Genomic DNA, 18,320 nt, shown 5'->3' with positions numbered 1-18,320 from the left:
GTTGACTTTGTCGGGATGAAGCTCAGAGACGATGAAACTGTCAGACAGCTAGCTGCTAACTGCTAACACCTGTGCCTTCTGGCTTTAGCCTTTGAGCAACACGACGACACTTTACTGTCACATTGTGGGACATTCATCTTTACAGGGAGAGTGGACAGTGACAGTGAACGCCCCCTGCAGCTGAATCTAATGGTCAGACTGCGGATGACAACAAAGTGAATCAGGGAACTACGGTGAAAACATGTTTTTTGTGGGCGGAGCCAACCTTTGTTTGTAAACGTCCACCTTTAAAATAACATGAAAAAGTCTTATTGTGATGCCATGACAGCAGCATTTATATTTAAAACATGTTTATATTAAAGTCGAGTAAACAACAGGGGGCGCTCACAGCAAAGTGTCTCTATTCAAAAAGATTCACATTCCAACGTACTTGTTTGTTGTGTTTGTTTGTGTTAGTGTTTGTTTTAGTTTGCTTGTGTCTGTCTGTTTGTTTGTTTGTGTTTGATTTGTTTGTGTTTGTTTGTTTTAGTGTGTTTGTTTTTGTTTGCTTTTGTGTTTGATTTGTTTGTTTGTGTTTGTTTGCTTGTGTTTGTTTGTGTTTGATTTGTTTGTTTGCTTGTGTTTGTTTTGCGTTTGTTTGCTTGTGTTTGTTTGTTTGTGTTTGTTTGCGTTTGTTTGCTTGTGTTTGTTTGTGTTTTTTTTTTTTGTTTTCATTCACAAACTAAAGCAGTGGTCACAGTGTGTGTGTGTGTGTGTGTGTGTGTGATCATCTACATTATACTTTGTTGTTGTTTTTTTTAAATTTATTTAATGCACAGATTTATAGATTATTTAGATGATTTGGATTATTTAGATGATTTGGATTATTTAGATGATTTGGATTATTCGTGTATGAAACAGTGAATTCACTCGTAGACTGATTTGTTTAATCTGTATGTAGATTATAATCCTGTCATTGTTAAATGTGAGTTTGATGAGAACACGACTGTCATTCCTCACGGACACTAAATCAATAAATCACCAAATAAACACAGCGGCTGTGTCTCATCATTATCATTTTATATATATATATAACATCTATGTCCTCTGTGTGTCCTCGGTCAGTCCTCTGTGTGTCCTCTGTGTGTTGGTCAGTGAAGTTAATGAGGTCCTCAGAGAGCAGCAGCTCATTAGTCGTCTTCTCAGGACAAACACCTGGGGCCCGTTTCAGAAAGCAGGTTTAGTGAAAACTCTGAGTTAGTTAACCTTGAGATGAGGGAAACTCTGGTTTTTCGGTTTCACAAAGCCAGTTCATCTTAACAGTGAGTCAGTTACCCCGGCAACATACTCTGTGAACCTAACCTGCTCGCTTTTAGGTACATACTCAACTCAACACATCCATTATTACAAGCCTGTACGTCTACTTACCTTAAGTCAGCTCATATCACCACGTGTCGACTCCAACCTCCACACACGCATCAAATCTTAATCAAATCAATCAAAAAACAATATTTTGCCAATATCTTAGAGACGCCCCCAAAATCTCACAAAACATGTTTCCAGGGGAGCTCATGTGTCATTAAGGGGGGCTGAGACCCCCCTGGCTTGCCCGTAGTTCACACCAACACTGTGCACAGTTGGACATGCCAAAAAAAACCTCCCAAAGGACACATTCAAGAAGCATCCTGGCCAGGTTCCTGGACCACTGGCTGCTCTTGATCCTGGAGAGACCTAAGCCTCTCCAGGATGACCTCACCCCATCTCTGAGATAGAGCCAGACACCCGTGGACAGAACTCATTTCAACTGCTTGTATCTCCGATCTCCTTATTTCTGTCTTCATCCACAAACTCCACCTGACTGTCTCTCGCTCCACTCTCTCCTCCCACATGAACAAGACTCCCAGATACTTGAACTCCTCTACTTGGGAAAGTGACTTCTGACTGACCTCTGAAGTGGGCAATCCTGGACCATGGCCTCAGATTTACAGGTTGACTTCACACTCATCTGCAAACTGTCCCAGAGTGAGATGGAGGTCATCCGGACAATTTGGCCAGCGTCGGACACCGGCATATGCAAAACGCAGGGACTGAATACTCAGGATCCTTGAACCTGATACCCGGCTGCACCAGTATCGATGATGAAGGCAGAGTCCGACTCTCACTGGGAACAAGTCTGACTTACTGCCGGCAATGAGAACCAACCTCTCATTTCAAGAATCCAGAGACTGGACTACCCATAGCATTGAACTGTCAGGACACCTCGAGGGACACAATCGTAAGCCTCTTTCAGGTTCACAAGACACATGTAGACTGTTTGGGGCGGACTCCCATGCCCCCTCCAGTGCCCTAGCGAGGCAATAGACCAGGGGGGTATTCCAGAAAGCGGGTTATGTGAGAACTCTGAGTTTGTTAACCCTGAGATGAGGGAAACTCTGAGTTATCCGTTCCAGAAAGAGAGGTAACTTAAACTCTGGGTCTGTTACTGCAGTAACTTACTCTGTGAACATAACCTGCTCGCTGGCAGGTTTACTATAAGAAACCCAGAGTTTCTACCCGTCTCCTCCCACACGAAGAAAGCAGTTAGACATGGATTGCCCATTCATTAGAAATCCAATCGACATCGAAGCCGTATTGATTAGAAATGCATAACGTTGTGAGAGAATCTTCCGACCCAGATTAGACGTTTTGATTAAAAATAAAAGACAAATTCACATGTGATTTGGTTCTTCTTTATTCCCTAAAAGTACAAAAGCAACAGTCAGGATTTGTAATATAGTTCCAACTATTAACATATTTCACATATTCACCTGTTTCATCATGACAATGCACCCACCTCAACTGGCGTTCAACTAATAGAATTTACAAGTCTGTTTTTCTGATTTGCCGGTCCAGGTACACCATTTTTTTTCTCGTTTTTCTCGAGTTGCACCCTGTACAACTCTTTTACCGGCAACTCGGAAACATATGGACGACATTTAATTCCTGCATTTCTACATACAGATTTAACATGGTATTGACCGAAAATCTCACTGTGTCAAGCTGTGCTCTAGAATTTGATGGACCCTCCTCTTGGTGATGCCCAGCCATGTTCTGTTGAAGGACAAGAATGTGCTGGTTTGTCCATTATCTATGCTCATCACTTCAGTGTACATGTCAAACTCCAAATTCCACTCAAGAATGTAAATGAATATGAATGGGTCGAGCAGTGCCAGTAGCTATACATAATATTAAGACACACTTCAGTAGGCCCCTCCGGATCTCTCCCTGTGGCTGTCTCCTCCTCCTCCTCCTCCATCATATATATTTGTTAAAAAGTAGGCTATATATATTTTATTTTTTTTATATAAGTTTTATTTTTTAAAAAAGACATCAGTGTATACTTGCATCTGAAGTAGGCACTTGTGTCCTGGGGGGTGACAGGCTCAGATGAGCTTCCCCCGGGGATGCCTTCAGCCACAGGGCGACCCCTGTATTGGCTGAGAGACAGCTCCTCAGCCTCTGACAGAGATGGTCCTCCACCCGTTTTTCGGGCCTCTGCCTTCTTTCTGTTGGCTGAGCAGAACTCAATGTTTGCAATCTGAATTAATATTTACGTTACGTTTAATAGCCTAAGTCAATTAAAAAAAAAAAATCAACTTGTTCTTACTGTTAAATGTTACGTCAATGGAATAGTACATTCAAACTTACGCGTTGACTCAGGCAGCAATTTTCTCCCATGCGGTCTCTCTCTCCTTGAGCGAAATATGTGCTCATATTCTCCATAGGCCAGTATAAGGCTCTCAAACTCCTTCGCACTGAAATAAGTTGATCTTTTTTTTTTTCTCGGTTGTCATGGTGACTCGTGGTATCGGGGCTCCATTGATGATGGCTTTTTATAGTGGTTGTGCACGCGCGTACCTCGAGGTTAACATACTCAGAGTTGATTGAACTAACTCAGATCAGCTGTTCTGGAACCGGATATTCAGAGTTTCCCGACTCAGAGTAAGTCAACTCAGAGTTCAGGGATAGACTCAGAGTTTGTTGAACCTGCTTTCTGGAATACCCCTCTGGTCCACTGTTCTACAGCCAGGATGAATACGTATTTACTCCTCCTGGATCTGAGGTTCAACTCTGAGTCTTTTATCCAGGACCCTGGTGTAGACCCCCTGTGATCTCCCTGTGGTACCCCTTCTTAAATTCTAGATCTTAATGAAATCCTTTTCAGTTATTCTAGTGATTGTTTTCATTATCCATTTACAATACAATACACACTGCCACCTGTTGGATTGCCAGAGAAATTACAATTATGTTAAACAAGGAGAATGAGTCAGTATGATGTTAGACGGCATGTAGCAGTGGCTAACTGGTCATGTTGGCTAATGTAGCAGCAGCTGCTAACTGGTCCAGTTAAATCAAATCCCGACAGATGGACTGCTGAAGGACAGATGAAGGACTGGTGAAGGTCTGGGGTTCTTCTGAGCGTTGTTAACCTGCTGCTAACTCCAGTAAAAGATAAATGCAGAGATGAATGAAGTTTTTTTAAAAGTGACAAACTTCTGGAAACAGTTTCTAATGAAGCTGATGATGATGTTGTTGTTGTTGTTATCGTTAATGAGTTCCACAGAGAACCAGGAGTTCTATAAAAGCAGACGAGAAACAGGAAGTACATTTACGCTAACACACGTTCACTCTGATGTTCTGCTCACACAGATGTTCTGCTCACAGTGATGTTCTGTTCACAGTAATGTTCCGTTCACTCTGATGTTCTGTTCACACTGAAGTTCTTTTCACTCTGATGTTCTGTTCACAGTGATGTTCTTTTAGTCATTTCTATATGTAATAGTTTTATTCACGTTTTAGTCATTTCTATATGTAATAGTTTTAGTCACGTTGTAGTCATGTCTATATGTTATAATTTTAGTCATTTCTATATGTGATAGTCTTAGTAATTTCTATATGTAATGGTTTTAGTCACATTATAGTAATTTCTATATGTAATGGTTTTAGTCACATTATAGTAATTTCTATAAGTGATAGTTTTAGTCATTTCTATATGTGATAGTTTTAGTCATTTTCGATATGTGATAGGTTTAGTCATTTCTATATGATAGTTTTAGTTTAGTCATTTCTATATGTGATAGTTTTAGTCATTTCTATATGTGATAGTTTTAGTCACGTTTTAGTCATTTCTATATGTGATAGTTTTAGTCACGTTTTAGTCATTTCTATATGTGATAGTTTTAGTCATTTCTATATGTGATAGTTTTAGTCATTTCTATATGTGATAGTTTTAGTCACGTTTTAGTCATTTCTATATGTGATAGTTTTAGTCGACGGAAACTCAAAAAAGTTTTAGTTAGTTTTAGTTTAAAAAAAAAAAGAAGTATAGTATTTTAACAAATCCATTTAGGTCAATAGGTATTGGAGATTACTGTTGGGCAGAAACCTTTAATACCTTTAAATTCTCCATATTTCAACTTTTCAACAGTTTTTTTCATGAATTGATGCCGACTTCATCATACAACGGTGTCACACATAAGTTTGACATGAAATTTCCTCCGCCAGTGGAGCGCCGCGACCGACTCTAGATCGGCTTGGAAGAGCTTAGGGCGGAGGTGGTTTACAATCTAAAGTCAAAATGCTCTTACTTACTTCTAGCTCTTATATGTACCCAAATGTTTAAATGCACTTTTGTAAGTCGCTTTGGATAAAAGCGTCTGCTAAATGACATGTAATGTAATGTAATGTAATGTAAACAATGACATGAGGACATGAGATGGAGTGTGAGACAGCTGCTTCAGGCTCAGCAGGAGGAGGAGACAGAGAGAAACTCAGGGTTTGTTGAAGAAAACCTGAGTTTCTCTCCGTCAGCGAGCAGGTTTGGTTCACGGAGTATGTTGCCGGGGTAGCTGACTCAGCGTTAAGCTGAACTGGCTTTGTGAAACCGAAAAAACAGAGTTTCCCTCATCTCAGGGTTAACTAACTCAGAGTTTTCACTAAACCTGCTTTCTGAAACGGGCCCCTGTTGACTTGTTCACCTTTTGTCTTGTTTACCTGTTGACTTATTTACTTGTTGACTTGTTTACCTGGAGGTGATGGAAACGACTCCAACCATCGGCTTTAATGTGGGGACGTTGGATCTGGATAAGAAGACGTCCCTCACATTGTGGGACATTGGAGGACAGAAAAGCATGAGACCAAACTGGAGGTAACAAACAAAAACTCCCTCTTCCTCCTCAGGTTGTACCTGGACAGTTGTAAGGCTGTGGTCTTCGTGGTGGACAATTCTGACATGACTTGTCTCCTCCTCAGGTTGTACCTGGACAGTTGCAAGGCTGTGGTCTTCGTGGTGGACAGTTCTGACTCGTCTCGTCTTCCTGAGGCTCAGAAGGTTCTGAAGAAAGTTCTCAGTGATGATAGACTGAGAGGAGTTCCTCTAATGGTTCTGGCCAATAAGAAGGACCTGCCTAACTCCATGACCATACGAGAGGTGAGTCCTTACCTTTGAACTCTCTGTCAGCACTAAGAACAAACTATGGATCTATTATACTATCTGTCTCTCTGTCAGATCTCGTGTCAGCTGTCTCTCCCCTCGCTGACAGACAGGTTGTGGGAGATCCAGGCGTGCAGCGCTAAACGAGGTCTTGGTCTTCAGCAGGCGTTTGTTTCTGTTCACAGACTCATCAAGAAGAGCTGAACACACATTATTATTTTTATTATTATTATAATAATTATTATACATCTATATGTATAAAGATGTAACCCTATATAAAGTCATTGACTAATACTTGTCTTCATCATCATTATTATTATTATTATTATTATTATTATTATTATTTTTGTTATTGTTATTGTTATTATTAAATATTTAAGGCCCAAGCACTCACACACACACACACACACACACACACACACACACACACACTCTGTTGTGGCCAGTTCTAAACTTTTGTCTGAAACCATTTCACTTTTACAGGGGACTCGCACATCTCCATCCACTTATAATGAAGCACCAAGTCTCTTTCTCTGTTTACGTTTGTTCATTTTGACTTTTCACAGCATATTTAATGAAGCATTAAACAGTGATTACGTGAGGTTGAAAACAGTGTTGATCCCCTTGCTCCACCTTCCGTCACTGACTCAGTTCCTCCTTATCACCTGGCTTAGTGTCCCACCCCCTCTCCTGTCTCCCAGCTGACCGGCATCCCTCTAATTAGGCTTCTTGTTGTCTCAAAATTATACTACATAAATTTAATGTTGAAATAAATTAGAATAAGACTTAAACATCACTTAGATGAAATAGCAATCAGTGTATAATATAATTGAAATTAGAATATATTTAAACACCAATTGTCCCAAGACGTTCAAAAACTCCTCATCGTCCATTTTGGCGTTTGCAGACGACACGGCCATCATGGTGTGTATCAGAGACAATGAAGAGGAAGAGGAATATAGGAGCCTGGTGAGGAACTTTGTTGTCTGGTGCCACATTAACAACCTGTAGCTCAACACCTCAAAGACCAAGGAACTGGTCATCGACTTCAGGAGGGACAGACCCAGTTCGAGACCAGTTCTAATAGAAGCAGAGGAGGTGTAGGTCGTTCAGACCTACAAATATCTTGGGCTGTGGCTGGACAACAAGCTGGACTGGACATGCAACTCAAGGCATCTGTACAAGAAGGCCCAGAGCAGGTTGTACTTCCTGAGGAGGCTACGCTCGTTTAACATCTGCAAGAAGCTCCTGTGGATGTTCTACCAGTCTGTGGTTGCCAGTGTTCTCTCCTACGCTGTGGTGTGCTGGGGCGGGAGCACAACTAAGGCAGACTTCCACAGACTAGAAAAACTCATCAGGCGGGCCGGTTCTGTGGTAGGAATGAGGCTGGACCCTCTGGTGACAGTGGCAGAGAGAAAAACTGTGGACAAACTGCTGAGCATCCTGGACAATGCCAGCCACCCTCTGCACACTGTCATCAGCAGCCAGAGGAGCCACAGAAGCCTCAGCAACAGGCTGCTCCTCCCAAAGTACAGGACCAACAGGCTGGGGGACTTGTTTGTCCCCCGGGCCATCAAACTGTACAACTCCTCACTGGGGGGGAGGAGGGCAAACAAAACAAACATATGTCCATAATCACAACTCACTGAAATGTGCAATAACCACAACAATAACAACATAATAACATGTGCAATAAAACCTTATAGACAGTGCAATAAAACCCTGGGCAATACGGGGTAACTGTAGGTGTGTGTGTACCTGTGTGTGTGTGTGTGTATGTATGTGCATATATATATATGTATATGTGTATGTGTATGTATGTATATATGTATATATATATATATATGTGTGTATGTATATGTATATATATATGTGTTGTGTGTATGTATGTATACATACATATATATATATAGCATGGGTCATTTATGTTTGTATTTTTATATTTTCTTAGATTTTTATTTTTATTTTATCTTTATTATTAGCTTATTTTATTCTATTCTATATTTTATGGTGTTTGGTAACTGGGGTGTTTCTCTTTCCAGTCTCCTGAAAAGTGTGACTCTAATCTTAACAGTGCTGTGTGCTGATGTTGGAGCTGTTAATTTCCCCGAGGGAACCTCCCAAAGGGATCAATAAAGTCGTCTGTCTGTCTTTGATAGTATCATAACTGGACCGACTCGAAATGAACCAGAACCATCCAAAACTTTCACAGACTCAAAGGGGCGTGGCCATGGCAGCCATCAGAATTCGAAAAACAGGAATTGCACTCTAACTCACCCGTACAGGGTTAGGGTTATGTGAGACCTTGATATGTGAGACCAAAGACCCACCCTGAACACGTCTGCACACAGGAAGTAGGTTGTCTGAAACTTCTCGTCGTCTTAGAGTCTTCTCGTCCTTGTCACGTCTTCATGTTCAAATAAATTGACAATCACTAAAACGAAAGCTTTTATTTTGAAAGAACAGGAAACTGTTCAGTAATCAATAATCAATAAGTGCTGATCATTTGTTTTTGGTGATGACATCATTGTGCAGAGTCTTGAGACTAAACCAGGACTGCACCAGCAGCAGAACCGGAACCAGCACCCAGACCCCGTTAAAGAAGACCAGGTAAACCCATAGGTGGAGCCAATGAGTCGTGTCCAGGTGAGGACTTCCTGTCAGCCACTGAGGACAGAAGGTCATCCAACCTCCATACAGCTCACACACACACAGGCTCACCTGCAGGAAATGTCTGCACACAACAAAGATATAGAGTGTGTACATATATGTATGTATATATCTATATATATATATATTTATGCATGTTTCTATACATATAAACAGGTGTGGGTGTGTGTATGTATACTGTATATATGTATGTATATATATGTATATATATATATATTTATGCATGTTTAGATACATATAAACAGGTGTGTGTATATGTATACTGTATATATGTATGTATATATATATATATATACATACATACATATATACATACAAGGAGGTGGAGTGGCTCAGCTAAATGACATGTGATGTAATGCATATGTATATATACATGTTTTTATACACATAAACGTGTGTGTATTAGTACTTATAGTACTTTTGTCTGAGTACTGTGTACGTGTGTGTGCGTATTAGTACCTGTAGTACTTTTGTCTGAGTACTGCGTACGCGTGTGTGTGTGTGTATTAGTACCTGCAGTACCTTTGTCTGAGTATTGCGTACATGTGTGTGTTAGTACCTGTAGTACTTTTGTCTGAGTACTGCGTGGATGAGCAGAACAGCGAGGACAGAGTCAAGGACAACAGTCAGAATCTCTATGGAAACGATGTTCGAGTCTGAAAATAACCAGCGACTGTCGGCTTTACCATACTCTTTCCCTATAATGAGACAGACAGGTCAGAGACACACAGGTACAGAGACAGAAAGGTCAGAGACAGACAGGTACAGGTTTTTTTGTCAGTCTCAAACTTACAAAGTTCAGCAAGAAAACCTTTAGATGTCTGCACCGTCCCAACAAGAGACATGTAAACAAATGGTCCTTCCTGTAAAACAAGCAAACAGAGACATGTAAACAAACAAACAAACAAACAAACAGACATGTAAACAAACAGTCCTTGCTGTAAAACAAACAAACAGAGACATGTAAACAAACAAACAAACAGACATGTAAACAAACAGTCCTTCCTGTAAAACAAACAGAGACATGTAAACAAACAAACAGAGACATGTAAACAAACGGTCCTTCCTGTAAAACAAACAGAGCAGATAGATAAATAATAACTTTTTTACAATCAATAGATCCGTCATATGATTATTTCCTATAGAATGATAACCAACATTGCATTTCTTCATGTAATAATTGTATGATAAATGTGATGAGTCATGTAAAATACTTTGATTAAATGTAGCCTATTATTATCAAAAATGTAGGCAAGGCAACTTTATATAGCACATTTTAGCACAGAAGTAGCACAAATACAGCATGTAAAAATGACAGGCTTAAATGAAAATGATATAAGTTCTATACAATTGGCCATGCAGGAAATAAATGAAAGCTATCCCATCGATTTGCATAACAATCAGTTGATAAATGTGATGAATATTACTTTCTAACATTACTACTAGGGCTGCCAAACGTTTCACAGTTTCCATGCTCGACTAGAATGGGCTTTTTATTTTCCCTGTGGGCGTGCACAAGTTGAGGCTTAACAGGTGAGGCTTGACTAAGCGTCAGGTGGAGCCAGCTGATTTCACTTGATGGAATGACTTGGAGCTAGATTGGGAGGTGGAGCTTAGTCAAGCTTCAAGCTTACACCGAAATCTGGCAATTCTTAGCTAAATTGATGGAATAACCCCCTGAGCCACAGTTATGGCTTCGCCATGGTTGAGGTTTAGCCAGAGTCTTAGTTTCCATGGTTACTGAGTTGGGGCTAATCTCAGCCTCTTTGATGGAACCGAACTCTCACTCATATTAGCCAGACTTGGCCATTTAAGCTTGACTTTGCCTTTAGCCTGCTTGGTGGAATACCGCCCTGGACATGCTTTAAAACACATTAATTCCTCACAGGATTGACGTTGGAAATACAGGTGAATCACAAGGGTTAATCTTAGCCTGGCTGTTAGCCTGGTCTGGAGCATGCTAGCTGCAGAGAATAAATCCCCATAGTAACTTGGCCAGGTTAAGTTTGAGCTGCTTTCATGCAACCCACTTAAGGCTAAATTCAGCCAGGAAAACCAACATTTCTTGGCTTAATCCCTTATCTTGGTTTTGTGCAATACCCCGCTGTAAACAAACAAAGACATGTTAACAAACAGAGACATGTAAACAAATAGAAACATGTAAACAAACAGAGACATGTAAACAAATAGAAACATGTAAACAAACAGAGACATGTAAACAAATAGAAACACGTAAACAGAGACATATAAACAGAGACATGTAAACAAACAGAGACATGTAAACAAACAGAAACATGTAAATAAACACAGATATGTAAACAAACAGAGACATGTAATCAAACAGAGATATATATAAACTACCAGAGTCAGGTGGACAATGACATCATAGAAGAGCCACAGCAGGATCCATCTGTTCGTCACAGAGCTCCGCCCACCGTACCTGTGTGTTAGCAGGGCGGCGGCTATCACTTGGAAGCTACATGCTAACAGGGACAACACTGACACCAAAGAGAGACCAGAGGAGGGCGCTGCTGTATCCATCTGAGGACTTCAGTCAGTACTTCAGTCACTACTACAGTCAGTACTTCAGTCACTACTACAGTCAGTACTACAGTCACTACTTCAGTCAGTACTACACTCAGTACTTCAGTCAGTACTTCAGTCAGTACTACAGTCAGTACTACAGTCACTACTTCAGTCAGTACTACAGTCAGTATTACAGTCAGTACTACAGTCAATACTTCAGTCAGTACTGTGTAAAATGTCAGACTCTGATCTTTGTGTGGATGTGAACTGATTTCTCAGGCCAAGCCTCTGACTCTCTATTGGTCTGTGTAGAAGCTCCACCTCCGGGACACTTCCATTGGCTGGTGAAAAGAGCACACCACTGCCTCCCTCTGGCCCCTCCCACAGTAGTGTGTCAGTAGAAAAATAAGAACAGAAAATTAGAAAGACATGAAGAAGCCGTTCATCACCTGAACCAGAGTTAATCTAGATTTACACTTGAGTTAATCCAGATTTAATCCAGAGTCAAAACAAAACAAAGTCAGACAGTATAATATATTTATTTGATTGTGTTCCATGTGCAGTAGTACTGCAATACATACCTTGTATGAAGCGGACAGTTTCTGTGGCTGGGACAGAGTCTGTTACTGTCCCTCCCTGGGTCCCCTCCATCACTGGCCTCCCTTTATTTAAATGGTGTGCCAGCTCCTTCGCTGGGGTCATATCCTGGCTTGGTGGGCCGCCCCCTCTACCAGTTCTATGGGCTTTTTTTTTGACTGCAACAATCATTCAGACATTCAACATATCAGCAGACACCTAAACTCTTCACCTCATATCGGCTTTAAAGTCAGTTACCAGTCTGCAAAATGTTCTTATATTTAATTTTAACTTGCTGCCAGGTCCTTTTATGGCCAGACAAGTTTGTTCTTTATGAAGGATAGAAAGATAACATAGATGAAATCGTAACATGAGAAAAATAGATGAAATGACACACACTGTGGATAATTACCCTAACCCTTTAGTCCTTTAATTGTAGCCTAATTAGGACAGTTCCAGTGGAGCACTGTTAATTAATTGGACAGTTTTGGACTACTTACGCATTAAGCCGGTCCACAATTGTCTGCTAGGCTTTCTCACGTTCTTTGATTATGGCATTAGTATTGCCTTTTTTTCTTATGGACTCTTTCACCTCTTCATAGAACTCCATCAGGAGCTGTTGTTCGGCAGCCGTAAAGCATGACGCGCGACTTTTGTCCATGTTCTCATAGATGCCTCTGTGAGCGATCACGTGGTCTATTAAAGTATGCCGTGAACACACACTTATACCAACTATCTTTACCTGGCTTAACATAGCCGCGCCTTTTCATCCTGGTTCGGCAAACGTGCAACCAATTAAGCCAGGATGCGTCAAGCAGACTAGTTCAAGCCACGCTTGCTAAATTATCCTGGATTTCTTTATTCTAGTTTTGTGCAATACCCCCCAGGTTTATTCCACAGTCAAACCACAGCTAATCCTGGTTTAATCCACAATCAAACCACAGCTAATCCAGGTTTAATCCAGAGTCAAACCACAACTAATCCAGCTTCAGTCCACAGTCAAACACAAACAGGACACAGAGGAAACACACACAGGAAACAGAGGAAACACATACAGGAAACAGAGGAAACACACACACAGGAAACAGAGGAAACACACACACAGGAAACACAAACAGGAAGCAGAGGAAATACAAACAGGAAATGTTCTTTGGTAAAATCTTTAATTTGTGGTCAAATAAAAGCATCAGTGACCTCAAACATAAAAATAACAGTTCTTTTTGTGCTCGATCAGCTGATCAGTCAGTTTGTTGAAACTTTGCTGGAATGTTAGGAATGTTGACAATGTTTCAAAGATATATTCATGTTATTGATTACTGATTGATCTCAGTCAGCTGTTTGTGAATCAACATCAAAGTGAAAACATTTTTTCAGTCGAGCAAATTCGACATCATGAAGTTTCCACTTTGACATGTGATGACGCCATTATACATATTCATATATATATATATATGAATATATATATGAATGTGTATATATATTCATGAATATGTATATACACTGTATAAATGTACGTGTATAAACACATTATATATACTGTGTGTGTGTATCTGTGTTCATCAACAACAAACAAAATCAAACAAATGTTTGTCTGAATTCTAAACATGTTCATGTAAATCTTTCATCTCAGAATTTTTTGATGCTATTAGCACTCATTTATACTGCTTATGCTAGGCTAACTGGTTGTTTTTCACTGGTTATCAGGTATAATGCTAGGCTAACTGGTTGTTTCCACTGGTTATCAGGTATAATGCTAGGCTAACTGGTTGTTTCCACTGGTTACCAGGTATAATGATAGGCCAACTGGTTGTTTCCACTGGATACCAGGTATAATGCTAGGGCTAACTGTTTCCACTGGTTACCAGGTATACTGCTTAGGCTAACTGGTTGTTTCACTGGGTACCAGGTATAATGCTAGGCCAACTGGTTGTTTCCACTGGTTACCGGTATAATGCTAGGCTAACTGGTTGTTTCCACTGGTTACCAGGTATACTGCTAGGCTAACTGGTTGTTTCCACTGGTTACCAGGTATAATGATAGGCCAGCTGGTTGTTTCACTGGATACCAGGTATAATGCAGGCTAACTGGTTGTTTCCACTGGGTACCAGGTATACTGCTAGGCTAACTGGTTGTTTCCACTGGGTACCAGGTATAATGCTAGGCTAACTGGTTGTTTCACAGCTCAAAGACAAAGATGAGGATTTAACAGAACTCTGAAGTTCAGGTTTGTTGTAAATGATTGAGGATTACGCCTGCTCCTCCCCCTGCTCCTCCTCTTTATTCTCCTGAGGCAGGGTAGAGGACAGAGCGTACTCCTGACTGACTTCCTCTGAAAGCACTGACACATATTTCTCCTCCTCTCTCTCCTCCTTCACATCCTCCTCTCTCTCCTTCTCCTCCTCCTTCTCCTCCTCCTCTTCAGCAGGAGCCAGCTCAGCATGGACCTCGGTGAAGGGAGGGTCCAGGTCAGTGCTGCCCAGAGAGGAGACCTGGACGTGGACTTCCTCGCTCTTCAGGTCTGGAGGCTGAGAGAAGTCAGGAGTCAGAGGGATGTTCTGGAAACGTTAGGAGAACAGTCATGTGACTCACCTTTCTGATGCTGAAGGTCAAAGGTGAAACTTTGAGACTGGACGTTTTCTGTTTGATCTTCTCTCGTTGTTCAGCAGAAACAATCTTTGTTCCAATTTTACTCATTTTCTTCTCAATGTTCTGTTTGGAGAAGGCCTTCTTCAAACTGTCAACCTGCACAGACAGAGGGGTGAGTGGGTGTGGGGCTGAGAGGGTGAGAGGGTGACGGCCTGTCCTCTGTCTGTCTCAGACTGTCTCACCTTCTTCAGACTGGATCGCTTCAGTTTCTCAGCTCTGGACTTCTCCATGTTTTCCAGATCCTGAGCCCACGTCTCATCGTCCTCTAGCTCCGCCTCCAGACCCACATCCTCGTCAGACGACAGGTCGATGGTGGTGAGTGCGCCCTCTGCAGGTGCAGGGATGCCATCGCCACCCTCTTCTCCTTCCTCTAAGATCTGATCTCGAGGAAACGGAGGAGGATCCTTCACAAACACTGTGGATGGGATCTCGTTCTCCTCCTGGTGGGAGAGGGAGGGAGGAGAGAGAGAGAGGAATCTGAAACATGACCGTATTTGTAGAAATTGGTCTGAACCAACACACGCACACACACACACACACATACGCACACACACAGCTGGTAGAAGAATGTTTAGTGTCAGTGAGAAAAAAGATAAGAACCTAGTACCAGTACACACTAGTACTGCTGTTAAACTGCAGTACCAGTACACACTAGTAATGCTGTTAAACTGCAGTACCAGTACACACTAGTACTGTTGTTAAACTGCGGTATCAGTACACACTAGTACTGCTGTTAAACTGCAGTACCAGTACACACTAGTAATGCTGTTAAACTGCAGTACCAGTACACACTAGTACTGCTGTTAAACTGCGGTATCAGTACACACTAGTACTGCTGTTAAACTGCGGTACCAGTACACACAGTACATATTGGGACTGACCCTACTGACTCAGCAGGGAGATCCTATCCTATCCCCACCAAACTGAGCTGGTTCAGGGAAACCTGGACTATCTCTTAGTTATGCTGCTATAGACCGAGACTGCTAGGGGATTTTCCTGTGGTGCACGCACATTCACTTTCTCACACTCAGGATATGATTATGACTTTTTATATGTTATTAACCTTGTCTCTTTTGTGTCTTTCCTTCCTTCCTTCCCTCTCTCTCTCTCTCCCTCTCTCTCTCTGTATTCTCATCTTGCAGGTTGCAGGATCCCGATCATACATATCATCACCATTATTATTGTGCTATAATTAAAAGTCGATATCATTGACTGTATAAACTTGTAACTTGATACGTTGTTGTGTATCTGCTCCTGGTCTCTCTCTCTCTCTTCTGTCTCGACCTCATCTCCCTCTTGTCATTTCTCTCCCCCACTTCTCCTCTGTCCCCCATTTTCCTTTCACCCCAACTGGTCGAGGCAGTTGACTCTGAGCACATTTCTGAGCCTGGTTCTCTCAGAGATTTTTCTCTCCACTGATGCCTAGTGTTTGCTCATTGTGTGAACTGTTGCGGTTCTCTGCTCTCCTTGACGATGTCTATGTACAGTGCCTTGAGATAATCTATGTTATGATTTGGCGCTATACAAATAAAATTGAATTGAATTACTGCAGTTTAACAGCAGTACCAGTACACACTAGTACTGTCGTTAAACTGCAGTACCAGTACACACTAGTACTGTTGTTAAACAGCAGTACCAGTACACACTACTACTGTTGACACTCTTACCTGGAAGATAAGGACCCTGAAGTTGTTCCTGTTGATCAGGTGGGCGTGGTTTGCCTCCAGTTTCTTCACCTGAGCTCCCTGACGCTCCATCCTGTCCCGTACCTTCAGCCAATCAGTAATCAATACAGATCAATAATAGTTCATGTGAGATGATTGATTAGATGATTGATGAGGTATTGATGAGTTATTGATTAGATAATTGATTACCTCTTTCATGGTGACGGACAGTTTCCTGCTCTTGTCCAACAGTTTACTGACGGTGTTTGACGTGTGACTGTGACTCTTGGATAGTTTGGTCATGTCTGCCTGGATTCCTCTGACCACGCCCTCCATCTCCACCTGGTGACCCTGAAACACACATGATTATTGATTATTGGTGATAACTGGATCTGCCTGTTCAAACAAGATTCATCTCTGTGGAAACAGGAAATCTGGGGGTGGAGCTTAAAGGTTTAGCTTGAATCAGAGATTGATGAGATTTTATATAAACTGGCCTTTAATCTGGATTTAAGGTTTGTCATGTGACGTTTCAGTGAGGGAATAAATGACATGTTTTATAAGAGAAAATAAACTAAGGAAGGAGACAGACAGGCAGAGAGAGACAGACAGACAGAGAGAGAGAGACAGACAGAGAGAGACAGTCAGACAGACAGACAGAGACAGGCAGACAGAGAGGGACAGAGAGAGAGAGACAGTCCTGGTCCTGGTACATACTAGGTACTACCAGGTACTAGACATGCAGGTGAGGCTCCGCCCACTCTCACCTCCATCTTGTGCTGGTTGTCCTGCACAGTGTCCAGCATGTTGACCAGTTTGTCCAGCAGTGTCAGGACCGTGATGGCGTTCACTGGACCTTGACTCATTTTCTCCAGGTCTAATCCTGCCAGGAGGGAGGAGGGCGAGGCCTGGTCCTGATCCTGCTGGTCCTGATCCTGCTGGTCCAGATTCAGAGAGGGGACCATCAGGTCCTGGCTCTGGTGGGTCTCAGTAGTCACCATGGCGATTCACACGAGCAGGATTTTGACGTTTTAGAAAAACACGGAGGACTCTGTCTCTCTCTTTCTCTCTCTCTCTCTCTGTCTCTTTTTCTGTCTGGCTCTCTGTCTGTCTCCCTCTGTGTGCTGCTCTGTGATTGGTTGGCACAGAAGGAAACTTTCCTTCTAACTTCCCAACTGTGGAAACATCCACACCTTTAACCCTGTCACTGCTGACCTGCACACACATGCACACACACACACACACACCTTCCCTCGCTCAAACTCTTAACCCAGTTCTGACACTAAAACCAGGTTTTAGCCCCAAAAATCAAGTTTGAAGTTTGTGAAATAAACAAAGTTAATAAAGTGGTGGACGATGAAAGGGTTAACTCTCTCCCTCTGCAGACTCTGGGACTTGCAACCACACCCAGGGGGCGGGGTTTGTTACTGTGACAACAGCACTGAAGGGTTTTCTCATGTTTTTAGGGTGAAGTCATGTGGAAGGAAACTTCTCTCTCTCTCTTCCTCTCTTTGTGTGTTAATGTCTCTTGTCCTCTCTTGCACAACAATAACACATTCATTTCCATTTCCTGTTTTTTCTTCATCTGCTTCCTGTTATTGATCACAGCCGATCAATCGATGTGTGTGTGCGTGTGTGTGGCCACAACAATACTTACTGTCCCACCTCATGACTGATTATCAATCATTGACTCGATTGTTTATATCTGCATTGTTAAATGTAAAACAGTTTATACACAGTTACACAGTATATTTTATGATTTTATGATGATTGATGTCACGTTTTTA

At 41.7% G+C, this 18,320-nt stretch overlaps 3 protein-coding genes across 3 annotated transcripts; 1 reads left to right on the top strand and 2 right to left on the bottom strand.

Moving 5' to 3' along the window:
- Positions 1 to 5,703: 5,703 nt before the first annotated feature.
- LOC122787105 (ADP-ribosylation factor-like protein 11) lies at positions 5,704 to 6,745 on the top strand. Its single transcript, XM_044053687.1, has 3 exons — positions 5,704 to 6,166; positions 6,271 to 6,448; positions 6,527 to 6,745. Exons 1-3 carry the CDS (start codon positions 6,054 to 6,056, stop codon positions 6,653 to 6,655), a joined length of 420 nt encoding a protein of 139 aa, XP_043909622.1. The 5' UTR covers positions 5,704 to 6,053; the 3' UTR covers positions 6,656 to 6,745.
- Positions 6,746 to 8,923: 2,178 nt separating this feature from the next.
- On the bottom strand, positions 8,924 to 11,746 carry LOC122787088 (emopamil-binding protein-like). Its single transcript, XM_044053662.1, has 4 exons — positions 11,483 to 11,746; positions 9,915 to 9,984; positions 9,681 to 9,819; positions 8,924 to 9,185 (listed from the first exon to the last, which is right to left on the bottom strand). The coding sequence occupies exons 1-4, from the start codon at positions 11,660 to 11,662 to the stop codon at positions 8,954 to 8,956; spliced, it is 621 nt and encodes a 206-aa protein (XP_043909597.1). The 5' UTR covers positions 11,663 to 11,746; the 3' UTR covers positions 8,924 to 8,953.
- Positions 11,747 to 14,177: 2,431 nt separating this feature from the next.
- cavin2b (caveolae associated protein 2b) lies at positions 14,178 to 17,644 on the bottom strand. Its single transcript, XM_044053542.1, has 6 exons — positions 17,301 to 17,644; positions 16,744 to 16,884; positions 16,537 to 16,638; positions 15,052 to 15,309; positions 14,813 to 14,965; positions 14,178 to 14,748 (listed from the first exon to the last, which is right to left on the bottom strand). Exons 1-6 carry the CDS (start codon positions 17,532 to 17,534, stop codon positions 14,470 to 14,472), a joined length of 1,167 nt encoding a protein of 388 aa, XP_043909477.1. The 5' UTR covers positions 17,535 to 17,644; the 3' UTR covers positions 14,178 to 14,469.
- Positions 17,645 to 18,320: the final 676 nt, after the last annotated feature.

Source organism: Solea senegalensis, linkage group LG2 (assembly GCF_019176455.1).
Source record: "Solea senegalensis isolate Sse05_10M linkage group LG2, IFAPA_SoseM_1, whole genome shotgun sequence".
NCBI lineage: Eukaryota > Metazoa > Chordata > Actinopteri > Pleuronectiformes > Soleidae > Solea > Solea senegalensis.
Note: the sequence above shows the minus strand (reverse complement) of the source record. Positions and strands in the feature narration are given on the sequence as shown.

Bases quoted from the DNA above. Each gene is read 5' to 3' on its own strand.
- LOC122787088 (XM_044053662.1), bottom strand. From the start codon at position 11,662: ATGGATACAGCAGCGCCCTCCTCTGGTCTCTCTTTGGTGTCAGTGTTG. The intron at 9,820-9,914 runs GTAAGTTTGAGA...GTCTCATTATAG, and splicing joins AGGTTTTCTTGCTGAACTTT to GGAAAGAGTATGGTAAAGCC. The intron at 9,186-9,680 runs GTACTAACACAC...TGTTGTGTGCAG, and splicing joins CTCAGACAAAAGTACTACAG to ACATTTCCTGCAGGTGAGCC.
- LOC122787105 (XM_044053687.1), top strand. From the start codon at position 6,054: ATGGAAACGACTCCAACCATCGGCTTTAATGTGGGGACGTTGGATCTG. The intron at 6,167-6,270 runs GTAACAAACAAA...TCTCCTCCTCAG, and splicing joins AGCATGAGACCAAACTGGAG to GTTGTACCTGGACAGTTGCA. The intron at 6,449-6,526 runs GTGAGTCCTTAC...TCTCTCTGTCAG, and splicing joins ACTCCATGACCATACGAGAG to ATCTCGTGTCAGCTGTCTCT.
- cavin2b (XM_044053542.1), bottom strand. From the start codon at position 17,534: ATGGTGACTACTGAGACCCACCAGAGCCAGGACCTGATGGTCCCCTCT. The intron at 16,639-16,743 runs GTAATCAATTAT...GATTGGCTGAAG, and splicing joins TGTCCGTCACCATGAAAGAG to GTACGGGACAGGATGGAGCG. The intron at 14,966-15,051 runs GTGAGACAGTCT...CTGTCTGTGCAG, and splicing joins AGCGATCCAGTCTGAAGAAG to GTTGACAGTTTGAAGAAGGC.